Source organism: Diplotaxodon limnothrissa, linkage group LG12, assembly GCF_057381915.1.
Source record: "Diplotaxodon limnothrissa isolate DT_005_m linkage group LG12, D_limnothrissa_male_GT1.1, whole genome shotgun sequence".
NCBI classification, from domain to species: Eukaryota; Metazoa; Chordata; class Actinopteri; order Cichliformes; family Cichlidae; genus Diplotaxodon; species Diplotaxodon limnothrissa.
In genome coordinates, this window is record NC_140607.1 from 23738140 (window position 1) to 23760865 (window position 22726).

The following is a 22726-nucleotide window of genomic DNA, read 5'->3' on the forward strand; positions in this document are numbered from 1 at the left end:
ACGGTGCTCTCTCTGTCGCCTGCGTGTGCTCCGTCCCTTCACGACTGGCCTGCTATTTGCAATTTGGAAAGGTACATCCAAACTCGCAGGGGAATGAAAAAGCTTATTTTGTCCCCCTGCTACTGCTCTGGACTGAGACAAAAGTGGAAAACCAACATAATCAAGGAAATCATTTTCAAAATGAAAGGCTAGGGCATTCGAGTACTTTCTCATGCTGCTTCTAAATGTATTTTTTATCATGTGCTACTGAAAAACCTTTAAAAGGTAAAAAGAATACACATATATATATATTATTTCCCCGCAAAACTTTCAGCCTGCTTTCAAAAGAACCCCCGACCCATAGTGCATGAGCCATATGTTTTAGAGGAATTAGTCATAAGGTCATAGTAATGGCAAAAATGCTGAAATGTTTGGCTTGTCTCCTCTTTATTTGTTCCCTGACCTCGTACATTGTAGTAATTGACTGTCTGCACTAAAATGCTTCATATACAGCAGTGGGGGAAGGAGTACTCAAACCCTTCACTTCAGTAAAATGTTTTCAACAACAGAGGAAAAAAATTTAATAAATAAATAATATAGCGAGTCACACATTCCTGTCACAACTGCTCCAGATGTCCTGCCTTTCCCTCTGGGTTCATACTTTATCGCTCCAATTTCAAACCATCGCTGAATACAGTTTGGAAGAAGATTACTTTGTGTGTTGTACATTATCACTGCAGTGTTGAATAATCCATTGGCTGCCAATGATTTTTTACAGCTTTCTTCTGTAGGATATAAACTGGGTTAGTGTCTGTTTTGAATGTGTTTCCTCCACACAGATGGTCAAGTATGGAGCTAGTATCTATAAGGATTTCTGAATTAAGATATGTTTGGTTTTATAGGATATTGAAACAGTTTTGCGCATTTTATAATTGTTTTTTATAATATATATATATATATATATATATATATATATATATATATATATATATATATATATATATATATATATATGTGTGTGTGTGTGTGTGTGTGTGTGTGTGTGTGTGTGTGTGTGTGTGTGTGTGTATGTATGTATATATACACTCTCAGAAATAGAGGTACGAGAGAAGAACATTTTTGTACCTATAGGTACATTTTTTTTAAATGTTCCCTTAAAAGTACAATACTGGTCTTTAAAAGTCCAGAAATAGAATAGAATAGAATAGAATAGAATTCAACTTTATTGTCATTGCACATGCACAGGTACAGGGCAACGAAATGCAGTTTGCATCCATCCAGAAGTGCTTTAGTGATATAGATATATTACAATATATATTAGCAATAATATAGATATGTGAGTATATTACAGAAATGGGTCTATTATGGTATGTTATAATGTACACGGTATGAAGTATGTTGTGAATATTCTATAACTATAAGTATGTACAGGCTGTAGTGAGTACAAGCTATGTACAGGATATGAACAGGATATAAATATGAAAAACTATACAGAATATGAAATAAATAACTTTACAGAATCTGGGATATACAGCTATACAGAAATGGGAACTATGCAAGTTGTAAACAGTTGTAGGATTAAAGATTATCGAATGTACAGAATGATTATTTACACAGAGCTATACAGTAGTGCAGTTAAGATAAGTGAGATATAATTCCTACAGAGGCTATATAAAGTGCTAGTGGTTGTGAGTGGTGGTTCAGTCCATGTTATTATTGTGTTTGAGGGTACAGTTGTCCATTGTGGGTGTGTGTATGTTCAGTCCATGAGTTTAACGTGGGTCAGATGTCAGGAGGCAGAGTTCAGGAGTCTGACAGCTGTGGGGAAGAAGCTGTTCCGGTACCTGGTGGTCTTAGTCCGGAGGCTCCTGTGGCGCCTCCCAGAGGGCAGGAGGGTGAAGAGTCCATGTGATGGGTGACTGGGGTCTTTGATGATTTTCCCAGCCCTTTTCAGACACCGCTTCCTGTAGATGTCTTTTATGGCAGGAAGTGGTGCTCCGGCGATGCGCTGGGCAGTTTTCACGACCCTCTGCAACGCCTTCCGGTCCGAGGCAGAGCAGTTCCCGTACCAGACTGTTATACAGTTGGTCAGGATGCTCTCGATGGTGCAGCGATAGAAGTTCACCAGGATGTCTGAGGACAGGTGGTTCTTCCTCAGAGTCCTCAAGAAGAAGAGGTGCTGGTGAGCCTTCTTGACCAGCTTGGAGCAGTTGGTCGTCCAGGTGAGATCCTCGGAGATGTGGACTCCCAGGAACTTGAAGCTGCTCACACGCTCCACCAGCCGTCCCCTTAATGTGGATGGGTGGATGTGGGTCAGCATTCCTCCTGTAGTCCACGATGATGCCCCTTTAAAGGTTCAATTTGAAATAAAGTACAAATCTGTACCATTTTGACCTGTACTGCAGTGACAGTGGCAGAATGTGGTAATGGGTCAGCATGGGAAAATCTGGATGGGCCTGGTTAATTGTAAAATTCATATGAGATGTGAGTGTGCTCATAAAAGCTACATGTTATAATAAAATCTGTTGGTCCTCTCCTCTGTACTTAAATTATCCTATGATGCAAAGAATATCTGTAACCTACCTTTGTGTAAGTTATGTTAAATTATATTAAAAAAAACACACACACAATGACATGCAGGCACAACCAAATGATGTTTAAAAAAAAACTGGTCCATTTCCATTTTATTAAGTTCCAGTTATAATTTTTAATGTTTTAAATCTTTCAAAAACGTGAAATCATTTTACTGTTATGTTTGGCCATTTACTTTTTTGCTTTTACTACATCCTAGAATTGTTCATTAATTGTCAGGTTATGGAATTTGCAACATCAAGTTAAACCGAGGCTCTTTGGAAGTTAAAATGTCAAGCAGATTTTTATGTTACGGTGACTACATTTTGTAAGTTACAAATATAGTTCGCCAAGACAGCATAACGGTTTCTAAACAGCTGCGCATTAATACCACAATGTTGTATTTTCATGTGTCAAGTTCGCAACGCGCATTAATCCCAGAGGCCGAAAAGGCAGCAGCGATGAGTGCTCCGCCTCCGCGCTGAAAATGACTCTCAGGGGGTTATCCACGGAGGAGCTCCTTAAAAAGTTGATGGAAGAAGGCATTGATGTGTCAGACGACGAGGCGCAAAGATTTAGAGGTAAGTCGGGTGTGATTTTGTGTTTTTATAAAAATTACAACGTGTAATTTTACAGTAGAGTTAGCAAAAGTCCGAAGAGCTAGATTTAGCATGGGCGAAAGCTAGCAGTTAGCTAAGTTTTAAACAAAGAAAGGTACAAATGTGGACTATTTAGACTGTTGGTGGAATGTTCAACGTCTGTCTGCCCGCCGTATTCGAGTGTTTTATCAATAAATAGTGACGAACCCTGTACAACAATGTAAAAAAATCAATAATTTCTCAAAACATGCTAGTATGTAAATATAGCTATTAACAAAATCGTTTTCTAAGCAAAATTTATGGCATCTAACTTGTTTCCCGCTCAAAGGGATTTTAAACAATGGAAGGTACACATTTGTACCATTCCACCTACTTAGTGGGATTTTCGAATATGAGAGCTGTAAGCTATGCGCAAGGACATTTACACTTACTTACATTTTTATATTACCAGTTAATTTATATTAACAATTAATCAAGAGAATTAATTGTAACTTCCTTTTGGGGAATATAGACAGATTCACAATGATAGCTTATTATTATTATTATAATATCGTGGCTCAGGGGGTTGGGAATCGCATCTGTAACCGGAAGGTCGCCGGTTCGATCCCCGGGCTCTCTGTCCTGGTCGTTGTGTCCTTGGGCAAGACACTTTACCCTACTTGCCTACTGGTGTTGGCCAGAGGGGCCGATGGCGCGATATGGCAGCCTTGCTTTTGTCAGTCTGCCCCAGGGCAGCTGTGGCTACAACTGTAGCTGCCTCCACCAGTGTGTGAATGTGAGAGTGAATGAATAGTGGCATTGTAAAGCGCTTTGGGTGCCTAGAAAAGCGCTATATAAATCCAATCCATTATTATTATTATTACTATTATTATTATGTATTGACCATAATGTCACTTTAAAACTAAATTTGAAAATGGTTTTATTTTTATTTCATACTGTACTTTATATTTCAGATAACGATGTAGATGGAGAGACGGTAGACTGTGGACTCACGGAGACCATGGTTGCATATCTTTTTGACAAGTCTTTCAAAAAGCAGCTGAAGTTCAGAGACTTCACAAACCGCTACAAGGAAGTCATCATCACTTTACAACCGGTCGACCCATTTGAAGGTACAGTTGAAGGTCCAGTGTCCCAAGCAAACCAGAGGTAGGTTGTGATAAATGTCTAAATTTGCATATGCATTTAAGTGCTTGCAAAATGGCTAGTTAATGCTGTTTCCCTACTGTATTGCAGTTCTATACCTTCTTGCCGTAGACTGCCTGCAGTTATTTCCATTCCAAAATTCCCACAAGATGTCCAGAGTCGCTTGGATCTCAAAGAACCAGTCCAGAAAGAACAGAAGTACCGAAACAAAATAATTGGGACTCTTTATGAAATGCTGTCACAGTACACAATGTAAGGGTTCCGTTCTGAATAATTACATTAATTTTTTAATATTAATATTGCTGTTGTACGAAAGGCAGAGAACAAATGCTTAGCCCATCTCCCTCCCAATTTGGAGACCAGCGTTCGAGTCTGGCGTGACACACGGTTCAATTGAACTGGCAATAGTGGTAAAACCATACATCCTGTGTCTCCAGACCTTGTCTGGACTATGATATCCAAAGTGTTCATTTTCGAATTTGCTCAAGAGTAAATTAATAATTCAGGACTGCAGTCAATTAATTAATGAAGTTTGGGAGAGGTGTGGCTGTTTGTCCATGCCCATTTTTAAAAAATTAAAATCAACTTTAGCTACATTGATTTGACATTGGTCTATAACATACTATTTACGGTAATAACAATATGATTAGAAGAATTGAAGAACAGAAAAGCCCCCAGGAAAGGATAAGAGTAATCAGTGTACTGTGGGTTGTTTTTCTTATGTTTGAAACAGGTACCCAACCCACTCAGACTACATCCAGGTCATCAAAGCCCTGATTGTGAAGTATCCTTTCCTAAGAGATGTACACGGAAATGGTTATGTGAGTACCTCTCCTTTTTTGTTTCTTTTATAGATTATATTAATATAAAGTAAGCATAATTAACTACTTATATACATTTGAAACAACTAGGACACCTGGCACAGCCAACTCAAGAGAAAGTTCAAAGCAGAACGGGCTCCCCTAATCAGCAATGAAGAAGTGAACCGGGTTAAAGAAAAGTTTGGACGCACGCAGAAACATCGGACCACAGAGGAATCCAGCAGCTCCTGTCTGAAGAGACTGAAGCCCTCTCTCGTAAGTCCTCACACCCTCAGCCTCTAAGAGCTAAGGTAACATATCGTTAGCTTCATAGCATAATTGCCTAAGTCATTTGACTAAGTCAATGACTTAGGCACTTATGCTATGAAGCTAACGATATGTAGTCTTATTATCACTGTAAAGCTAAAAGTTAACATTAATTGAAAGAGACATGTTAACAGATAACATTAACATAGAAAAAGGAACTTCACAGTTGATTTAACAAAAGTCAGCTCAACTTGCAATTCCTATTCAACATTTTTGCATTTTTTTTCAAAGCATTTGGTGTACAAATTACCGCATTTCGAGTAACATTAACTTATCAGATTTTACTTATGATAATACTGATATCTGCTTTGACAAAGGATTCGTGCTTTGTGGGGGAAGATGCAGCCTCCGTTGATGCTCATATCAAGGTGCTAAATGATCAGCACAAGAAGCTACATCCTGACACAGCACTGGTGAAAGACCGCATGACAAAAACCTTTGCATGGAGACGTCGAGAGGTAGCTGAAGGAATGTGTACTGTGGACCTATTAAAGAGATATCCATTCCTGGGGACATCTGCAGGGGTAAGAATTGTTAAGATGATTGGGGAAACAGCTAATGATTTTTTTGTCTCTAAATCTGATTATTATTTTCTGTACTAACTGATTATTCAATCTGTTCATTATCTTTAGAATTTTTGTTCAAGGGTTAAAGCACTTTACATTTATCTCCAGTCTGTGTCTTTAAACATGTCAAAAGTTTAAATCCTCAATGTAAAATGTCATTCTTTTGTCTATTCTGCTCTTTTCATTTCCAGTTGTGTGATGAGGTTGATTTAATGCATCCCTGCCAAGACAACATCTGTCGCCGCTTTAGCGAAAACTTCACTGCTGTTCTTCAAAATATTCTTCAAATGACCAAGGATTTGCCACTGAAGAAGGTCTACATGGAGGCAAGAGAGAATGCACTTGCTGAAGACATTACAGGTGCTAATTTGACCTCATACAAATAGTAAATTTTGTGACAATTCATTTGCTCTCTCTTCCAAAGATAATTGATGTACGATAGTGCTATGTCAAGAGCATGTTAATGGGAATTTGCATGCTATCAAAATCTAATGAAGTGAATTTGCATCTGTATGACCTAGGAATTGACTTCAAGGGGGCACTTCTCCTCTTGCCATCCATCTTCAAGGAGAAGATAGAAGATTTCATCATCCTTGGAGAGGTAAATGCATGATGCAATGCATAGCCTTTGGCCACAAGTTTCATTCTCGGTGTTTTGTTGGCATGGAGCTGAATTCAGCTGCGGTTCAGCATCACAGCTAAGCTAATGTAGGGAAAACACTGCTGTTAATTTACAGTGCTGCTGTGATCTTGGGTTTTGTCTGGTGTTTATATAGATAGATAGACCTTTATTGTCCCCTTAGGGAAATTCTTCTTCACAGGTACTGTCACTGTCAGGGGTGATTGCTTTTGCCCTTGAATATTATGTCAAACTTTAGCAGCTTATCAAACACTACCACAACAGTCATTGGTCAAGAAGCTTTTTGTTTGGAGTAGGGGCCATGTTTACAGGTTATCAGAATAGACAGTTTTGTTTTGCAGCAAAAAAAAGAAGGTAATTTGAGGAATCTGTTGAAAATCCACTTGGCACATATTGCTTAAACATACTGTATACTAATGTTTTTCTTCCTCTTCTGCAGAATACTCCCACGAGTCCATACCCAACCATTCGAATGAAGGATAAGAGTTGGACAACTGCCCTCTCAAGACAGTGTCGCTGTGTTGTGACAGTTGAAGGAGTGGATGTTTGCTCGTGCCGCTCGCTGGATGAGGCCTACATCTCAGCATTCTCCACCTTCTTCGTGTTCAACATGACCTACCCTGCATACTTCAAGAAAACACTTGTCTTTCTTCAGAACTGCATTGTCAACATAGGAAACCAGGGAGACAAACCCCTGCCAGTAAGTGTCACCAGGGTACTTAACCAACTCTATTAAATATGCCCCCACTCCACAAATGTTCAAAATGTTCAAAAAGGGCATTTACTCTGAGGAAGTTGATTACACATGTTGGGTTAGTACACGCACATGAGCCTCATTTCAGCATCACTTGTGGAATAAATGACTGCCAGGCAGCTTTTTCCAAGTATCACTCTTTTCGACGCCATGTGTATCGCAAACACAAACCCTCTGTTTTGAATAGCCTTGAGGTAGTTGAAGATGGATTTGAAAACCATGCACACAAAGAGGTTGAAGACCCACACACACACAGTTCAGACGAGACGCACACAGTTCAGCGGCCCACACCACCTAGTATGGACAGTTTGCTTGATAATTTAGGAGATCATTTATTTAGCTTTATTCTCAAATGTACTGAAAAAAATAACCTTCCACACTCTGTTCAGCAAGACATCGTTGATGATCTTAGTTTTCTTTTGTGTTTTTTTAAAGAAAACTACGACTCGTTTATTCGTTATCATTTGGATAAACATGGTTTCCGCCTCAGTGATTGTCCAGAACTTGAGCAGGTTTTGTCTACTTCAGATTTTTTCCAGAAAGCATGTGATTCAATTCGTTCACCATTTATGATAAAAGAACACTGCAAATCAAAAATGAACATGACAGAACCTATCAGTTACACAGTAAGAGACCATTCTGGTGTGAAAATTGGTAGTTATTCGTATGTTCCAATCCCACAGGTATTAAACAAATACTGTCAGGTGGAGGATGTGTGGGAACAAATTGTTCTGGATAACCACAGAAATCAAGATGATGATGTTTTGACTGATTACAAAGATGGCATGTATTTTAAAGACCACTCATTTTTCAAAGACCATCCTCAAGCTTTAAGACTTCATTTTTATGAAGATGAATTTGAAATTGTGAACGCACTTGGTGCAAAACGAAATAAATACAAAATCTGTGCATTTTATTATACTATAGGAAACATAAGTGGAAAACATCGCTCAAAGTTGAGTCACATTCATTTAGCCTTACTGGTTCGCCATTCACATTTAAAAGAGTGTGGGCTTGAAACTATACTTCAGCCCTTGATAACTGACTTGAAGATGCTGTCCACAGAGGGTTTCACTATCTGTGTCGATGAAGTAGAGCACACAGTTCATGCTGCTCTTGCTACCATTTCATGCGACAACCTTTCCGCTCATATGATTGGGCGTTTCTCAATGTCTTTCAATACAGGCAGAATATGCCGATTTTGTATGGCCTCGCACTCGGAGATACAACAGCGCTTTTGTGAGGACCATTTTGTTATTAGAACAACCAAAGTACATGAGTACCACATAAACTGTGTGGAAAACAACCCAGAGAGTGCTGCTTTGTACGGTGTGTATGGTAACTGTACATTTGATGCACTGCCTTACTTTGATGTGACCCAGTCTCTTCCCCCAGATGTAATGCACGACTTGATGGAGGGGGTTATTCCTTTGGTAATGAACTTGGTTATTTGTAAAGCTCACAGGGAAAAGCACATTACCATATATGAAATCAATGATGAGCTGAAAAATGTGAAGTTTGGGAGGAATGACAAGCCGAACAGACCAGTGCCACTGACGGAAAAGATGCTTCGAAATTCTAACATAGTTGGATCAGCTAGTCAAAAATGGTGCCTTTTCAGGCTCTTGCCTTTTTTAATGGCTCCCCATGTTCCACCTGGCACTCCATACTGGCATGTGTTCTTATTATGTTCAGAAATCGTAGATCTTGTAATGGCTACAAATGTGAGAAAAGATGAGCTTGCTCATTTAAACCTGCTTATTCAAGAATTTCTTGAAATGACTACAGAAGTGTTTGGAAATGTTTTAACACCCAAGTGTCACTACCTTATTCACTACCCAAGGCTGATTTTGATGTATGGTCCTCTTCGCCCTTTGTGGTGTATGAGATATGAAAGCAAGCATCAATATTTCAAAAATATAGCGAGTAAATGCAAAAACTTTGTAAACATCACTGCAACTCTTAGCAATCGTCATCAAATGAAACAGTGCTGGGAGTTTTCTTCAGGTAGGTTGCTTGTTGACTTTGAACATTCACGCAGCACAAGTGTCAGTGTGCCATTTTCATCTCTGCCAGGTGACTTACAGAATGCTCTGGAAATGCACAAAAGTTTTACAGATGTGCATTTTCAGGATAAAGTGCTTCAGCGTGTGTCGGCTATATCTGTCAGCAGTGTCAAATATGAACTTGAGGATGTTTTTGTAGTTGGCCATGTACACACTGAAGCCATACCTATATTCTTTAAAATCAAGTATATTTTGAATGTTGATACTTGTTGGGTATTGTGTGGGAAACTGTTACTTCCTCGCACTTATGAATGTCATTTCCATGCTTACCAAGTGGCAGTTGACAATGACTGGATCCTGTTCAATCCAGGAAATGAATTAGACTTTCAAGCTCTAGACACCTATTTAGTTGATGATAAGCTATTTGTGTCCTTGAGGTATTCTGTGTGACGTGATTGCAAGAACATTTTCCACTTTGTCTATATATATGACATATATATATATATATATATGTAATGAACATATATATTCTGGCTTGATGAAGTAGAGCAAAACATTTGTGTGGACAGTTTTTTAAATACATGCCATCTCTGTGATCCGTCAAAACATTGTGTTCAGGTGTTTAATGTCTTTATGTGATTGTTTACTTTTTTTAAAATGAATGTATTTTTCTTGACATGTCCTATGGCAATATACGAATGTAATCAAGGACGTATTCCTGTGGTTTAAATGCTTTGATGTGATTCTATTATCGAAAATAAATGGTTAAATAACCAAATATTTTGGACTATTGGCGGTACATTTTTGTCTCTTTAGGTACAAAATAGGTTGTCGCTGGGGGGGTACTAGGGCTGGGCGATATGACCCAAAATTCATATCTCGATATTTTTTACCTGGACGGCGATATAAGATATATATCTCGATTTTTTTTTTTTAAAGCCATGAAGTAAGAACAAAAAGAGAGTTCTTAGTCAAAGCTGTGTCCCAGATGTCACACAGGCACTTTTATTAACATAGAGCATAGATGTACATAAGATTTACTCAAAAATAAATTATGAGCATTTATTAAATAATAATGCTCCATAAATAAAAGAAAACAATGTTGTTTTTGTGCATAACAAAAAGCTCACAATTGTGCAGTCAAAATGTAAACTAAAAGACGCTGAGTAACAAAGACAGATTTCACAGCTGCTCTGTTCCCAACTTCTACTGTGTGACTGACAGTCTTGAGTTTGAAATCCTCTTCGTAACCACGTCTCTTAACAGGTGCCATTTATGGTCCTTATACACAGTAGGGTAATATTACGTTGAAGCACAGTACGTATCACTCCGCGAAGCTCCTCGGTAGCCGTAATGCTCCGACAATCCATCAAGCGGTGCAGCACCGTAGCTTACCAAAGTCGTACTAAAACATTTTTGACAGATTGCTGAGCGCTGTGTACCACATAAAATCGGTTAGTGGCCATCAAGCACAACCAGAATTCATACATAAGGCGCGCTGTCAACTTTTGAGAAAATGCAAGGATTTTAGGCGTTAGCGTGGTTAGCTCGTTAGCGTGGTTAGCTAGCTAACATGTTGATGGCGTCCAGCCCCACGCACGGGGCGATGTGCAGTAACTCGTTAACGGAGATTTGCCGTGTCCATCTTGTCGCTTCCTGCAGGTGAAGCGATGGGGGAGGAGGGGGAGCTGTGTTTATTGAAGGAGGGGCGAGGCCGAGTAACGTTGCGTAAAGACAAAAGTGGACGAAAGAGGCAAACTTGCGGCTCCACAAGTATAATTATAACGTAACATAGACTATATCGATATAAAGGATATTGTCACATCTTATATCTCGTATAAAAATATATCGATATTTTTTAAAAACTCGATATATCGCCCAGGCCTACGCACATGGCCGATTGTTGAGTGAAACAGATGAACCAGAATTGGTTTGTAAAAATGGTGCAACTTCAGTGATGTGGAACTGGTTTGGTGTTTGTCCGTCAGATACACGACAAAGCACATTTTTTTGCAGAACATGCAAGCGGCCGTCGTTATTGTCGTATTTGTCGGACTAAGATGCTCTTAAATCTGGGAGTAATCTGGGTTCTAAACTCCGTATGCGTCAGGTCAAACGAACACTGCAGCATCACCGAGAGTTAAAAACTGTCTAAATTCTTTCATATTTAATAAAACGATCAGCATTGCTGCTTTACCAGGTGTAACTATGAAGTTTAACTTCCAAGCATCCATGAAAACAAAATTTATTACATTTAACGGAGTTAGAAGTTAGCGGGAAGCTAGCGGAAGTTAGCTCGCTAGTTTCGCTAGTTACTTAAGCATGATATTGCATGTTCTGACTGAGAGATTTCTGAAAAAATTCAAACGTACAGCTCTGCTATCACTTCCAACATAAATGAAGACAGGAAACTAAACAGCAGTGACGTTTGTAGGGTTACTGAAGTTGGGCTAGCTGATATATAATGATGTGCTACGTGATCGCTAGCGACACAGCTATGTTAGCATAACATAAACAGTGAAGCTGGAGGACGAACACTAACACTTTTCCACTTATAAAAGTTAACGTTAAGGTTCCTGATAGATAGAGACAAATGCAATCGCATGGCAGGATGCTGTAAACGGACCAAACTTCAGTCAGGAGAACAACTGAGATAATCCATCCACAATACAAGGTTAGTTATTAATATACTGCAACAACATGGAAATAGAGCAGCTGCCAGAGAATTCAACATTAATGAATCAATGGTACAGAAGTGGAGGAAGCAAGAAGAATGAGTTTAATAAAGTTTGATTTATTTGACTGCTTTGTTTCACTTAATGTGCCTTATAATCCTGTGCACCTTATGGTCCGAAAAATACATACTGCACACTGCAGTTTAATGTTGCAAAGCACCTCTTTTTAACTTCAGTGGATATTATACATGGTTATGCTCAGGATATGTCAGCCCATTTCTACTGGAAATGCCTTTTGGTTAAACTTTCAGCAAGGAATTTGCATTTGCACTGTTACATTTTTATAAAGCTTTAATGTACATAAAAACCAGCTTCTTGTTTAAGTGAAAATAAATGGAAGGTTGCCTTTTTGCGCTAGTAATATTGTGGAGTTGTATTTTGTCTTGCATCAATTATATCGTCACTTATATCGTTATCGCAAATTTTCAAATATATATCGTGATAAATATTTTTGGCCATATCGCCCTGCTCTACTAGGCAGTATCGTTAGAAGACATAGCATACATTTTCACTGCTATGCAGATGACACCCAGCTCTATCTGTCCATGAAGCCAGATAACACACACCAATTAGTTAAACTGCAGGAATGTCTTAAAGACATAAAGACCTGGATGGCCGCTAACTTTCTGCTTCTTAATTCAGATAAAACTGAGGTTATTGTACTCGGCCCTGAAAATCTTAGAAATATGGTATCTAACCAGATTCTTACTCTGGATGGCGTTACCTTGGCCTCCAGTAACGCTGTGAGGAACCTTGGAGTCATTTTCGACCAGGACATGTCCTTCAACGCACATATTAAACAAATATGTAAGACTGCGTTCTTCCATTTGTGCAACATCTCTAAAATTAGAAATATCTGTCTCAGAGTGATGCTGAAAAACTAGTTCATGCATTTATTACTTCAAGGCTGGACTACTATAATTCATTATTATCAGGATGTCCAAAAAACTCGCTGAAAAGCCTTCAGCTAATCCAAAATGCTGCAGCAAGAGTACTGACAGGGACTAGAAAGAGAGAGCAGATTTCTCCTGTTTTGGCTTCCCTTCATTGGCTTCCTGTTAAATCCAGAATTGAATTCAAAATCCTGCTCCTCACATACAAGGTCTTAAATAATCAGGCCCCATCTTATCTTAATGACCTTGTAGTACCATATCACCCTATTAGAGCACTTCGCTCTCGCTCTGCAGGCCTACTTGTTGTTTCTAGAGCAGGGCTCGCAAAATCGCTAGCCCGACGTCCCAGGGCTAGCGATTTTTCCAGTCGGGCTACCAAAATCTATCTCAGCCCTGCCCGTCGGGCTATCATAGGTAGGAAAAATATATGTCAATGCTTTTGCATTCTTTCGGCAATGTAGTTGGGTAATTATGTCATTGGCATCGGTGAGCCACTGTCAATATGTCACATATTGAAATCGCGTTTGAATTTGCGCTTGTTTTTTGCTTCACTTTGCAATCGCGCGAACTGCGCATAGAGAGTGACAGTACTGATTGGTGAGTGACGATAATTTGCGCACCAATTCCTCTGACATCGTCTTATCAATCGTTAGCTTACTATGCAAACATGACAAGTGAAATCTCCCGCAGCAAGCTTAAACATGTGAGAGGTTGATCGCGCAGAAAATTGCTGACAACGTGAGTGCGTGTGTAAAAGCAGCAGGATATATATTTTAGTTCAGCCAAATAAGACAGGTCAGGGTGAAGAAGTGACAGCCAAAGAAAAGCTTACCACAAAACGGAAAAGAACAAAAGGAAAGTGCAGCTTTATGGTTTCATGGACAAAAGAATTTCTGTGGCTGCAATATGACAAGCTAAATAACCAGGGGTGCACATAAGTGGTCCGCAGGTGCGCATTCGCTGTCAAAATAAAAAACGCGCACAAGATAAGAAGTTGCAACGCGTGTTTGCGTACATAAGATTTTCTGGAGGAGGACAGACATTTGTTTAGAACGCTTAAAGATGTCGAAGAAGCAAGCTCCTTTAATAAGCAATTACTTTGGTGTTCCTCCACCTCCAAAGAAATGTCAGAAGGAGTCCGAACCACAAAAGAAGCGCGTGTTCTCGGAAAAGTGGTTGCAGGAGGTGAGCTGGCTTCAAACAAATGATGAACGCACAGAGATGTGGTGCACAATGTGCCGTGAAAATCCCACTCTAGCGGACAAAAACAGTGCCTTTTATATGGACGCAAACGCGTGTTGCAACTTCTTATCTGGTGCGCGTCTTTTATTTTGACAGCGAATGCGCACCTGCGGACCACTTATGTGCACCCGTGTAAATAACATAATGTTCTGCCGGGTGTGTTGTTGGTTTTCCCTCGATTTCTGAGTCGACAAGCGTCTTTGTTACTGGGACCAGTAATTTTAAGAAAGGCCCCCATTAGAAGCCATGAGAAATGCAAGAAATGCATTATTATTATTCCAGAAATAAACAGTTAAACATTTTTCTGGAGTTACGATTTCATTTCAGTAGGTAAATAGTGTAAAACATATTTGCTTATATAGGAAATATCTGTTACACAGAGTGGTGATAGCATGACACGTTCAAGGTAACAGTGAATGAGCAACAACTGGACTTAAATACATAAATAGCCCTTTTTGAACTAGAAGTCATAGTCATACATTTCATTCACACCCAAATGCATTGGGGACAATCGAAGGTTCAGTATCTTGCCCTTTGACGTGTGGACTGATAGCATTGGGGACTGAAGCACTGATTAGTACGCATAGCCACAGCTGCCCAACATAAATGATTCCATGTTGGTTAAAGACCAAACCAATCAGCTGCATATACACTGCAAAAACTCAAAATCTTATCAAGTATATTTGTCTTGTTTCTAGTCAAAATTTCTCATCACACTTAAAATACGAGAAATCAGCTACAGATATTTCAGTGAGATATAGGAACTTGTGAAAAAGTCTTGAAAACATATTGTTTTATTTTTTGTACCTTTTAACATTTCACAAAGTAAACTTGTTTTGTATTATGAACACATGTTTTTGTTGGCTGGTTAGAGTTGCATGGATCGCAGATTTATCCGTTTTTTGTGAATATAAGCTGCTGACTGGTGAGCAGAATTTTCAGCTTGGTACGTTAGTGTTCATCGTCAGTTAATCATCAAACATATTTAGTGCTTATAACAAATATATTATGCTAAATAAAGACAGATTTTTCCACAATGTATATGATAGTAAGAGTTAGTAAACCTCTATTAAAGTCTCCCTCTGCAGTCTGTTGTTTCTTAGATTCAGCATTGAAACTGAATTTAAAACAAAACATAGATGACATTCTGTTGCCTCGGCAACCACCAAGATCTCACTGCCTACAGACATTCAGTAACTCTCATTGGATAATGTTAATAAATATCTTTCACTAAATATGAACGTTTTCTACCTGTCCTTGTTTAAATTATGAAAGAAGTTATTATGCCTGAGAATCTCTAGAATGTCGAATACTTTCCACTAAACAGTTGTCTTCTACTTTGGTTAGTTTTTTTAACAACCATTTAAAAAACATATTTTTCTTTAGTTTTATTTTTTACTGCAATTCCTGTAGAGTAGCTTTTATAGTGTTAATTCAGTATGTGCTACAAAATAAAAGCCTTTCCTTTACATTAGGTTTGTGGGCATTTTATTTTGAATTGTTCTAATCATGGCACTTCAAAGGAACAGCGCATCACAGGAACAGCCTGTGATGTCACTGTGCACATTCTACTGAAAAACCTATAAATAGGGGAGACATTCAACCAACTTCAGTGGATCTCGGATGGCAGAAACACAAAACAACCTGGTTGTTAAAACAAAGACAAGGCAGACGCAGAGAAACGCAGACGCAAACGCTGACGCATCTACAATGGCAGAAGCAAAAAAAGCCGCACAACCAAATACTGAAAAGTCTCCTGTGGCACAACCACCAAAGGAAACGGTTGTGAAACCAAAGAAACAACAAAAGCAAAAACAGAAAAGAGTGGCTGAAGAACCAAGAAGACCAAATACTCGGGCATATGCCCGGGCTCTTCTTGAAGCTCAAAACACCACGGGTTATGGAGCAAACCCGAAAAATGAAGAAGTGCAAAAAAACACTGAAGCCACTCCTGAAAAAGAAAAGGCTGAATCCCTCCCTATTTCAAATGCAAAGGAGGACATGGAGAGAGAGGGAAATGGGAAGAACCACAGCAGACCAAACCCTGTGCCTAACGGAGGGACTTGGCAATATCAACCCAATCCCACATTTAGACCCCCGTTTAATCCCTGGCACGAGATTGCTGCTCTCAGACACCAACTGGAAGCCTCCCAATACCATCAGAACGACCTTTACTGTAAAATGGTAGGTGCAAACAAGAGGGCCTCTTATCACCAGCTTGAGGTGAACAAACTTCGTGAAGAAATTCACGAGAACAAGCGAAATTATGAGGAAACGATTAAAGACCTCATAGAGCAGCTGGAAGAGGCTTCTAGTAATAAGCCCAATGACATCAGTGAGACAGACACTCTCACAAATGACAATGAAGCTATTGTCATATTGGATGAGGTGATTGCTACCCTGCAGGACCAAATCAGCCACCCTACCACAGAGCAGTGTGTGGAGTCTGCCACTCCAACCACAGAGGCTTCACACACTGACTCTGTAGGACTGAAGTCCTCTAAGGAGGCTGAATTTGAGCTCAAATGTAGGATTCAGCAAGAGCAGATTGAGATGCTCCAGAAACAGCTCCTAGCAGCTCAAAATCAGCTTGAAGAGCAGGCCGTTAAACATAGGCAGGAGCAGGAGACACTCAACCTGGAAATCAGTGACCTGAAATCCCAGCTCTGCCCCAACAAGGCCCTTCATGATTTGAAGAGAGAATCTCCTGAGCGAGAGCTGAAAGAGGCCAAAGATTGCTCACTTAAAATCCCACAGCAGCACAAAGAACAAAATTCCACTGCTGCAAATGAAATGCATAAATGTGAGCCTCTGAAAGAAAACGAGACTGGAGAACAGGAGAAGATGGAAAAAGAGGACTCACTGCCATCCACTGCAATGTCTCTGCAGGAGCCTCAGAAAGAAAAAGACACCACAGAACAACAGAAGATCGAAAAAGAAGAGTCAGCTGCATTTTCTGTACAGGAATCTTTGCAAAGTCTACAAGACAAACAGAAAATGCTCAATGTCAAGGTGGCTGAACTCGAGAATGAAGTTAAGAGCCTGCCAGAGATTCCGCCAAGTAAGAAGAAGAAGAACAAGAAGAAGCGGAACTGTGTGCGTCCCCAATTTCACATAATTGGTGTCAACATCAAGTCCTAAAAATCATATTTATATACAACTAAATTGTCAGTGAACATTTGAACCCCTCTTGGTCGAGACAGAAGGCCACCCCTTCCTGAGCCCGGTTCTGTCAGAGGTTTCTTCCCATTAAGAGGGAGTTTTTCCTCTCCACTGTCGCAAAGTGCTTGCTCATAGGGGATTTGGGGGCTTTTTTTTAACACCAACCACTGGTAAGTTCACTGACATCAAATTTAAGACTCAGCAAATATGGAAATGGATCATCCGTCATCAAGTGAGGAATCATCCATTTAAAACATGTTTGCTGAGTCATATTTAGTTGTATATAAATATGATTTCTGTCACACTCAGGCCAATCATAGACTAATTTGGACAATTGGTAAAAAATAAATAAATTGAAAAAATTGAAAAAAAGTAGTTGTGTCATTGTTTCGTGTAGATTTCAAATAACATGCCATTTTATGTCAACATATTTCTGTTACATTTGTAGTGCTCGTGGTTTTATATTCTTATGATCCTGTTTGTTTGATGAGTATATCCTTCTTCCTTACTTCACATATTTACTGCTGCTTGGCTAGCTTTAGTCATGCTAGCATCAGCTCGGGTAGAAACAGATACACATCAGAGACATCACATGTAGCTTGTGTTTATGTTCAGAGTGACATCTGATTTAAAAGCAGGCAGCAAAGCACTGAGCAGCATATCAGTCAGCACAGAAAGCAAATGCCATAAATGTCATCAATTAGGCTGGAATAGTTTGTTGTTTGTCTTCTATTGTAAGTGCTTTACATTTCAGCATGACATCCTGTATGTGTCCTAGGCAGTAGGGCTGGGCAATATTATACCGTTCACGGTAATACCAGTATAATGTTAGGCAACGATAGGAAAATTAAATATCGCGATAGAATATGAGTAAAACGCGCATGCGCAGTGCCTTTGTTTTCATACGCACATGTAGGGCTGGGCGATATGACCCAAAATTCATATCTCGATATTTTTTACCTGGACGGCGATATAAGATATATATCTCGATTTTTTTTTTTAAAGCCATGAAGTAAGAACAAAAAGAGAGTTCTTAGTCAAAGCTGTGTCCCAGATGTCACACAGGCACTTTTATTAACATAGAGCATAGATGTACATAAGATTTACTCAAAAATAAATTATGAGCATTTATTAAATAATAATGCTCCATAAATAAAAGAAAACAATGTTGTTTTTGTGCATAACAAAAAGCTCACAATTGTGCAGTCAAAATGTAAACTAAAAGACGCTGAGTAACAAAGACAGATTTCACAGCTGCTCTGTTCCCAACTTCTACTGTGTGACTGACAGTCTTGAGTTTGAAATCCTCTTCGTAACCACGTCTCTTAACAGGTGCCATTTATGGTCCTTATACACAGTAGGGTAATATTACGTTGAAGCACAGTACGTATCACTCCGCGAAGCTCCTCGGTAGCCGTAATGCTCCGACAATCCATCAAGCGGTGCAGCACCGTAGCTTACCAAAGTCGTACTAAAACATTTTTGACAGATTGCTGAGCGCTGTGTACCACATAAAATCGGTTAGTGGCCATCAAGCACAACCAGAATTCATACATAAGGCGCGCTGTCAACTTTTGAGAAAATGCAAGGATTTTAGGCGTTAGCGTGGTTAGCTCGTTAGCGTGGTTAGCTAGCTAACACGTTGACGGCGTCTAGGGTTGCCAACTCCCTGAAAAATAAATAAGGGACACCTCGTGGCCAGGGCCGGGCAACCTAGTTGTCTTCACCCTTCCCATTGTGGTAGCTCTTTTTTGTGTGTGTGAAATTATTTTTTAACCATTTGACTTGAATTTGATTTAAGCAGATGCATGTGCCCACCATTAGAAGCATGCCTATGGAAAAAGTGCGCCGGCACACAGTGCAGTGCGCTTTATAGGTGTTATGGTGACCTTTTCCAGCCAGGTGTTTCCCTTTTCCCATTCCTCCCTGTGCTTTTGCAGCCTTTTTTTCTTTCTCTGAGCGAACAAACATTGCTGCTCTAATGCTGGGCTCACACTGTGCGATCTTTGGTCCATTTTGAGACGATTTTTGAGTCGTGCGACTGATTTGGTGATCGGCCCGATTTTGGCCTTCATCGTGCATCGTGTAGTATACGTGGGGTAACGAAGCGATTAACACCTCGAGCAGCTCCCGATCATCAATCGCTCGTGAGCCGCTCACACTGCTCACGCGCAAACACGTAAACGTCGGTGAAAAAGACGGAGCAGCACGGCTGTGCAGCGTGTGATCTGGACACAAGCGATGGAGGCACAACTTGTAGAACTTTGGAAAGCTCATCCGAGCCTTTTCGATGTGGCATCACAAAATTATCACGACCACAACAACCGTTAAAATAGTTGGATTTACACTGCTGCTCATTCACAGCTGCCTGATCAATGTTTTTCATTAGCAATTTAGCAAAGTTGATGGTGGTGGTGGCGTGTCTGTGTGAGTGAAAGACAGAGAGAGCGACAGATTTTCTGTTATAACCTTCATGTTATGGAGGCACAGTGTGAGCACTCGGGTCGCATCAGAGCATCGGGCGGTATAGTGTGAGACCCTGCATCGTGACCTACCAACTTCTAACCCCTGCGAGTCAATCGTGCAGTTTGAGCAGGAGCTGAATAACGTGACTGAAAAAATCGCACAGTGTCTGCCCAGCTTTAGGTGTACTGTCGTCCGAGACTTGCACCGCAGTGTCGGCGTTTGTTTCCCTGTTGGCCATGCTTCTTGTTGTGGTCATCTGTTGTCTTCCGGTATTTTCTCCGCAAGCGACCTTTCCTCGACCAATGAGATGAGCGGTAATCTGAATTGTCATAAGTGTGCTGTCAGCTCATTGGTCACAAAGCAGGAGAGGGGCTGGGAATTATGTTTTCAAACAAAGCGTTAATTCCATAAACATTTATAGACTACTTTTGATTCTCACTGTATTACGGGACAAAGTGCGTCCCTTATTAGCTCAATACGGGACGTGTACTTTTGTTTCTAAATACGGGACGATTCCGTATTTTAAGGGACGGTTGGCAACCCTAACGGCGTCCAGCCCCACGCACGGGGCGATGTGCAGTAACTCGTTAACGGAGATTTGCCGTGTCCATCTTGTCGCTTCCTGCAGGTGAAGCGATGGGGGAGGAGGGGGAGCTGTGTTTATTGAAGGAGGGGCGAGGCCGAGTAACGTTGCGTAAAGACAAAAGTGGACGAAAGAGAGGCAAACTTGCGGCTCCACAAGTATAATTATAACGTAACATAGACTATATCGATATAAAGGATATTGTCACATCTTATATCTCGTATAAAAATATATCGATATTTTTTAAAAACTCGATATATCGCCCAGGCCTAGGGGGTACCCTCATAGGTACCCTATTGTACCCTTTTCAAGGGAACATTTCTGTACTATAGTTTGAAGGTACATTTATGTCTTAGGAAAGTACATGATTGTACTTCAGATGGTACAACTTCATAAGGTACAAAAATGTACCAAGCCTAAAGGGTACAGAAATGTCCTTCAAAAAGGAACACCCCCAGCGACAAGCATTTGTACCCTTTTTGGTACACTTTGGTACCCCTATTTCTGAGAGTGTATAATAGTTTCATTAGGAAATAAAGTGAGTTTTAATCATTTACTTACAATATAAACAGTAGGGCTGAAGTCCACATGTAACCTTTATTAAATTGGAGTGAAATTTATTTTATTCGTCCATACTGATATCTATCATCAAGGTAACTGTGTACAATCTCTCCACAGTAATCTGTGACTCTCTAGGGTCAGTGAAGTCAATAAATGAGATGGACCTATTTGCTCTACACTCATATGAAATAAACTTGTATTTTTCATTTAGTAAATAAATCAAAACCTTAAAACTTTGTGTTTAAAACTGAACCTTTTTCTTTAATTGATCGTTCTCTTTAGACTCTTATAGCTCTGGGTAATTAACAGCTATGAGTGAACAACCATTGTGTGACGGAGCTAAATCAGAGACAGCTCTTTAAACTTGATGGTACTTCTAAATTGCACTCATGGTTTCTGTAGCATGACTGCATATAAACAGGAAATAAATGTATTGGGTACTCCTTGTTACTCACCATACAGCCACCCAATAATATCGGGAGCAGACGGCTGGTTTGCTTTCATACCCGGTGAACAAGCACTCCCCTCTCAGTTCATTTACTCTATCACCCAATAGTTATTCCACTTGTATCTCCCTATGGGTTGCTGCTTTCCCCCTTCCTCACTCAGCCCTCCACCAAATTCAGCTTCATTAGCACATAACAGGCTATCAACATGCATAGCAGGGTCCTGATTTAGATGTTCAAGCTGATTAGCTCTTAATGAACCAAGACCGGCTACCTGAATGGAAGTGCACACAGTGGCATAAGACTACAATATACATGCAGGTGCGCTCCCACCACAGAAACACAATTCTAAGGATATAACATACATTTTAATAACCCGTGTTTTGCTCATTATCACACCTAAGAGAAGACGTAGACAAGGCAGAAGAGACACTGAGTAATTTATGTAGCAGAAATTCTTAAACTGTTTCATCTGAAAGTGAGATCTCTGCCTCTACTAAAGAAGCCCAGGTAGTAATTAGAGATACTTTTAAACACTGTGTGCTTAAACAGTGCATATCCAACAGCTGCGTTTGATACAGACCAAATGAAACACGGTGTATCTGTGAGGCAGTCTGCTTTATAACGTTATTCAGCTAAACTGGAAAAAACACAACGCTCAGAAAGGAAAGATAAGCATAGCAACAAGGACGTGCACATTTTTATTAGTCACAGAACGCAAGACAAAAAAAAATGTATATATAAAAACGTTCAAGATACAGTAAATGCAGACAATGCATTAAATTTGTGGTATGCGCGTTCTTAAGAGATGAAAACAGACGAGACTCTGTAATGAACGGAAATAATCGAAGCTCATGGCCTCTCCTTTATCTTTCTTTCCTCTCATTCTTCTCTGAGGGAGTTTATTAAAGACCCGCATTGCCCTTGGCTATTCAATCACTTTTCAGTAAGAAGTAATGGTTGTACTGAATGAATGCAACGGCTGGCAATTCATTACCACAATCAGACGACTAACACCCCACCCCCCCAACATCCCTCCTCTCATCTTGTGTACTTCGCCCTGCTCTTCGGGTAGTTTTCAGCATTAAGCAGAATTCGGGGCCTTGAAAACCGGGATGTCTGATCTGATTTGCACATAACCACCTTTGTTTGTTGAATCTGTTTAGTGTGCTTGTGAGCAATGCGGCGCATTCTAAGCGGAAAACAACACAATGAATAGATGAATGAAATCCTCAAATGACAAATGGCAG

At 39.9% G+C, this 22726-nt stretch overlaps 1 protein-coding gene across 1 annotated transcript; it reads left to right on the forward strand.

The window, feature by feature from the left end:
* Positions 1 to 3037: 3037 nt before the first annotated feature.
* Positions 3038 to 7364, forward strand: LOC146621362 (sterile alpha motif domain-containing protein 3-like). The gene is made up of 9 exons (XM_085368362.1): positions 3038 to 3131; positions 4103 to 4298; positions 4386 to 4547; positions 5029 to 5116; positions 5207 to 5371; positions 5740 to 5946; positions 6180 to 6348; positions 6510 to 6589; positions 7068 to 7364. Exons 1-9 carry the CDS (start codon positions 3038 to 3040, stop codon positions 7362 to 7364), a joined length of 1458 nt encoding a protein of 485 aa, XP_085224488.1.
* The last annotated feature ends 15362 nt before the right edge of the window (positions 7365 to 22726 follow it).

What these genes read in the sequence shown, in the direction of transcription:
- LOC146621362 (XM_085368362.1), top strand. Translation starts at nt 3,038, where the DNA reads ATGACTCTCAGGGGGTTATCCACGGAGGAGCTCCTTAAAAAGTTGATG. An exon ending in ACTTGCTGAAGACATTACAG is followed by an intron (nt 6,349 to 6,509) that starts GTGCTAATTTGA and finishes TGTATGACCTAG; the next exon opens with GAATTGACTTCAAGGGGGCA. An exon ending in ATTTCATCATCCTTGGAGAG is followed by an intron (nt 6,590 to 7,067) that starts GTAAATGCATGA and finishes CCTCTTCTGCAG; the next exon opens with AATACTCCCACGAGTCCATA.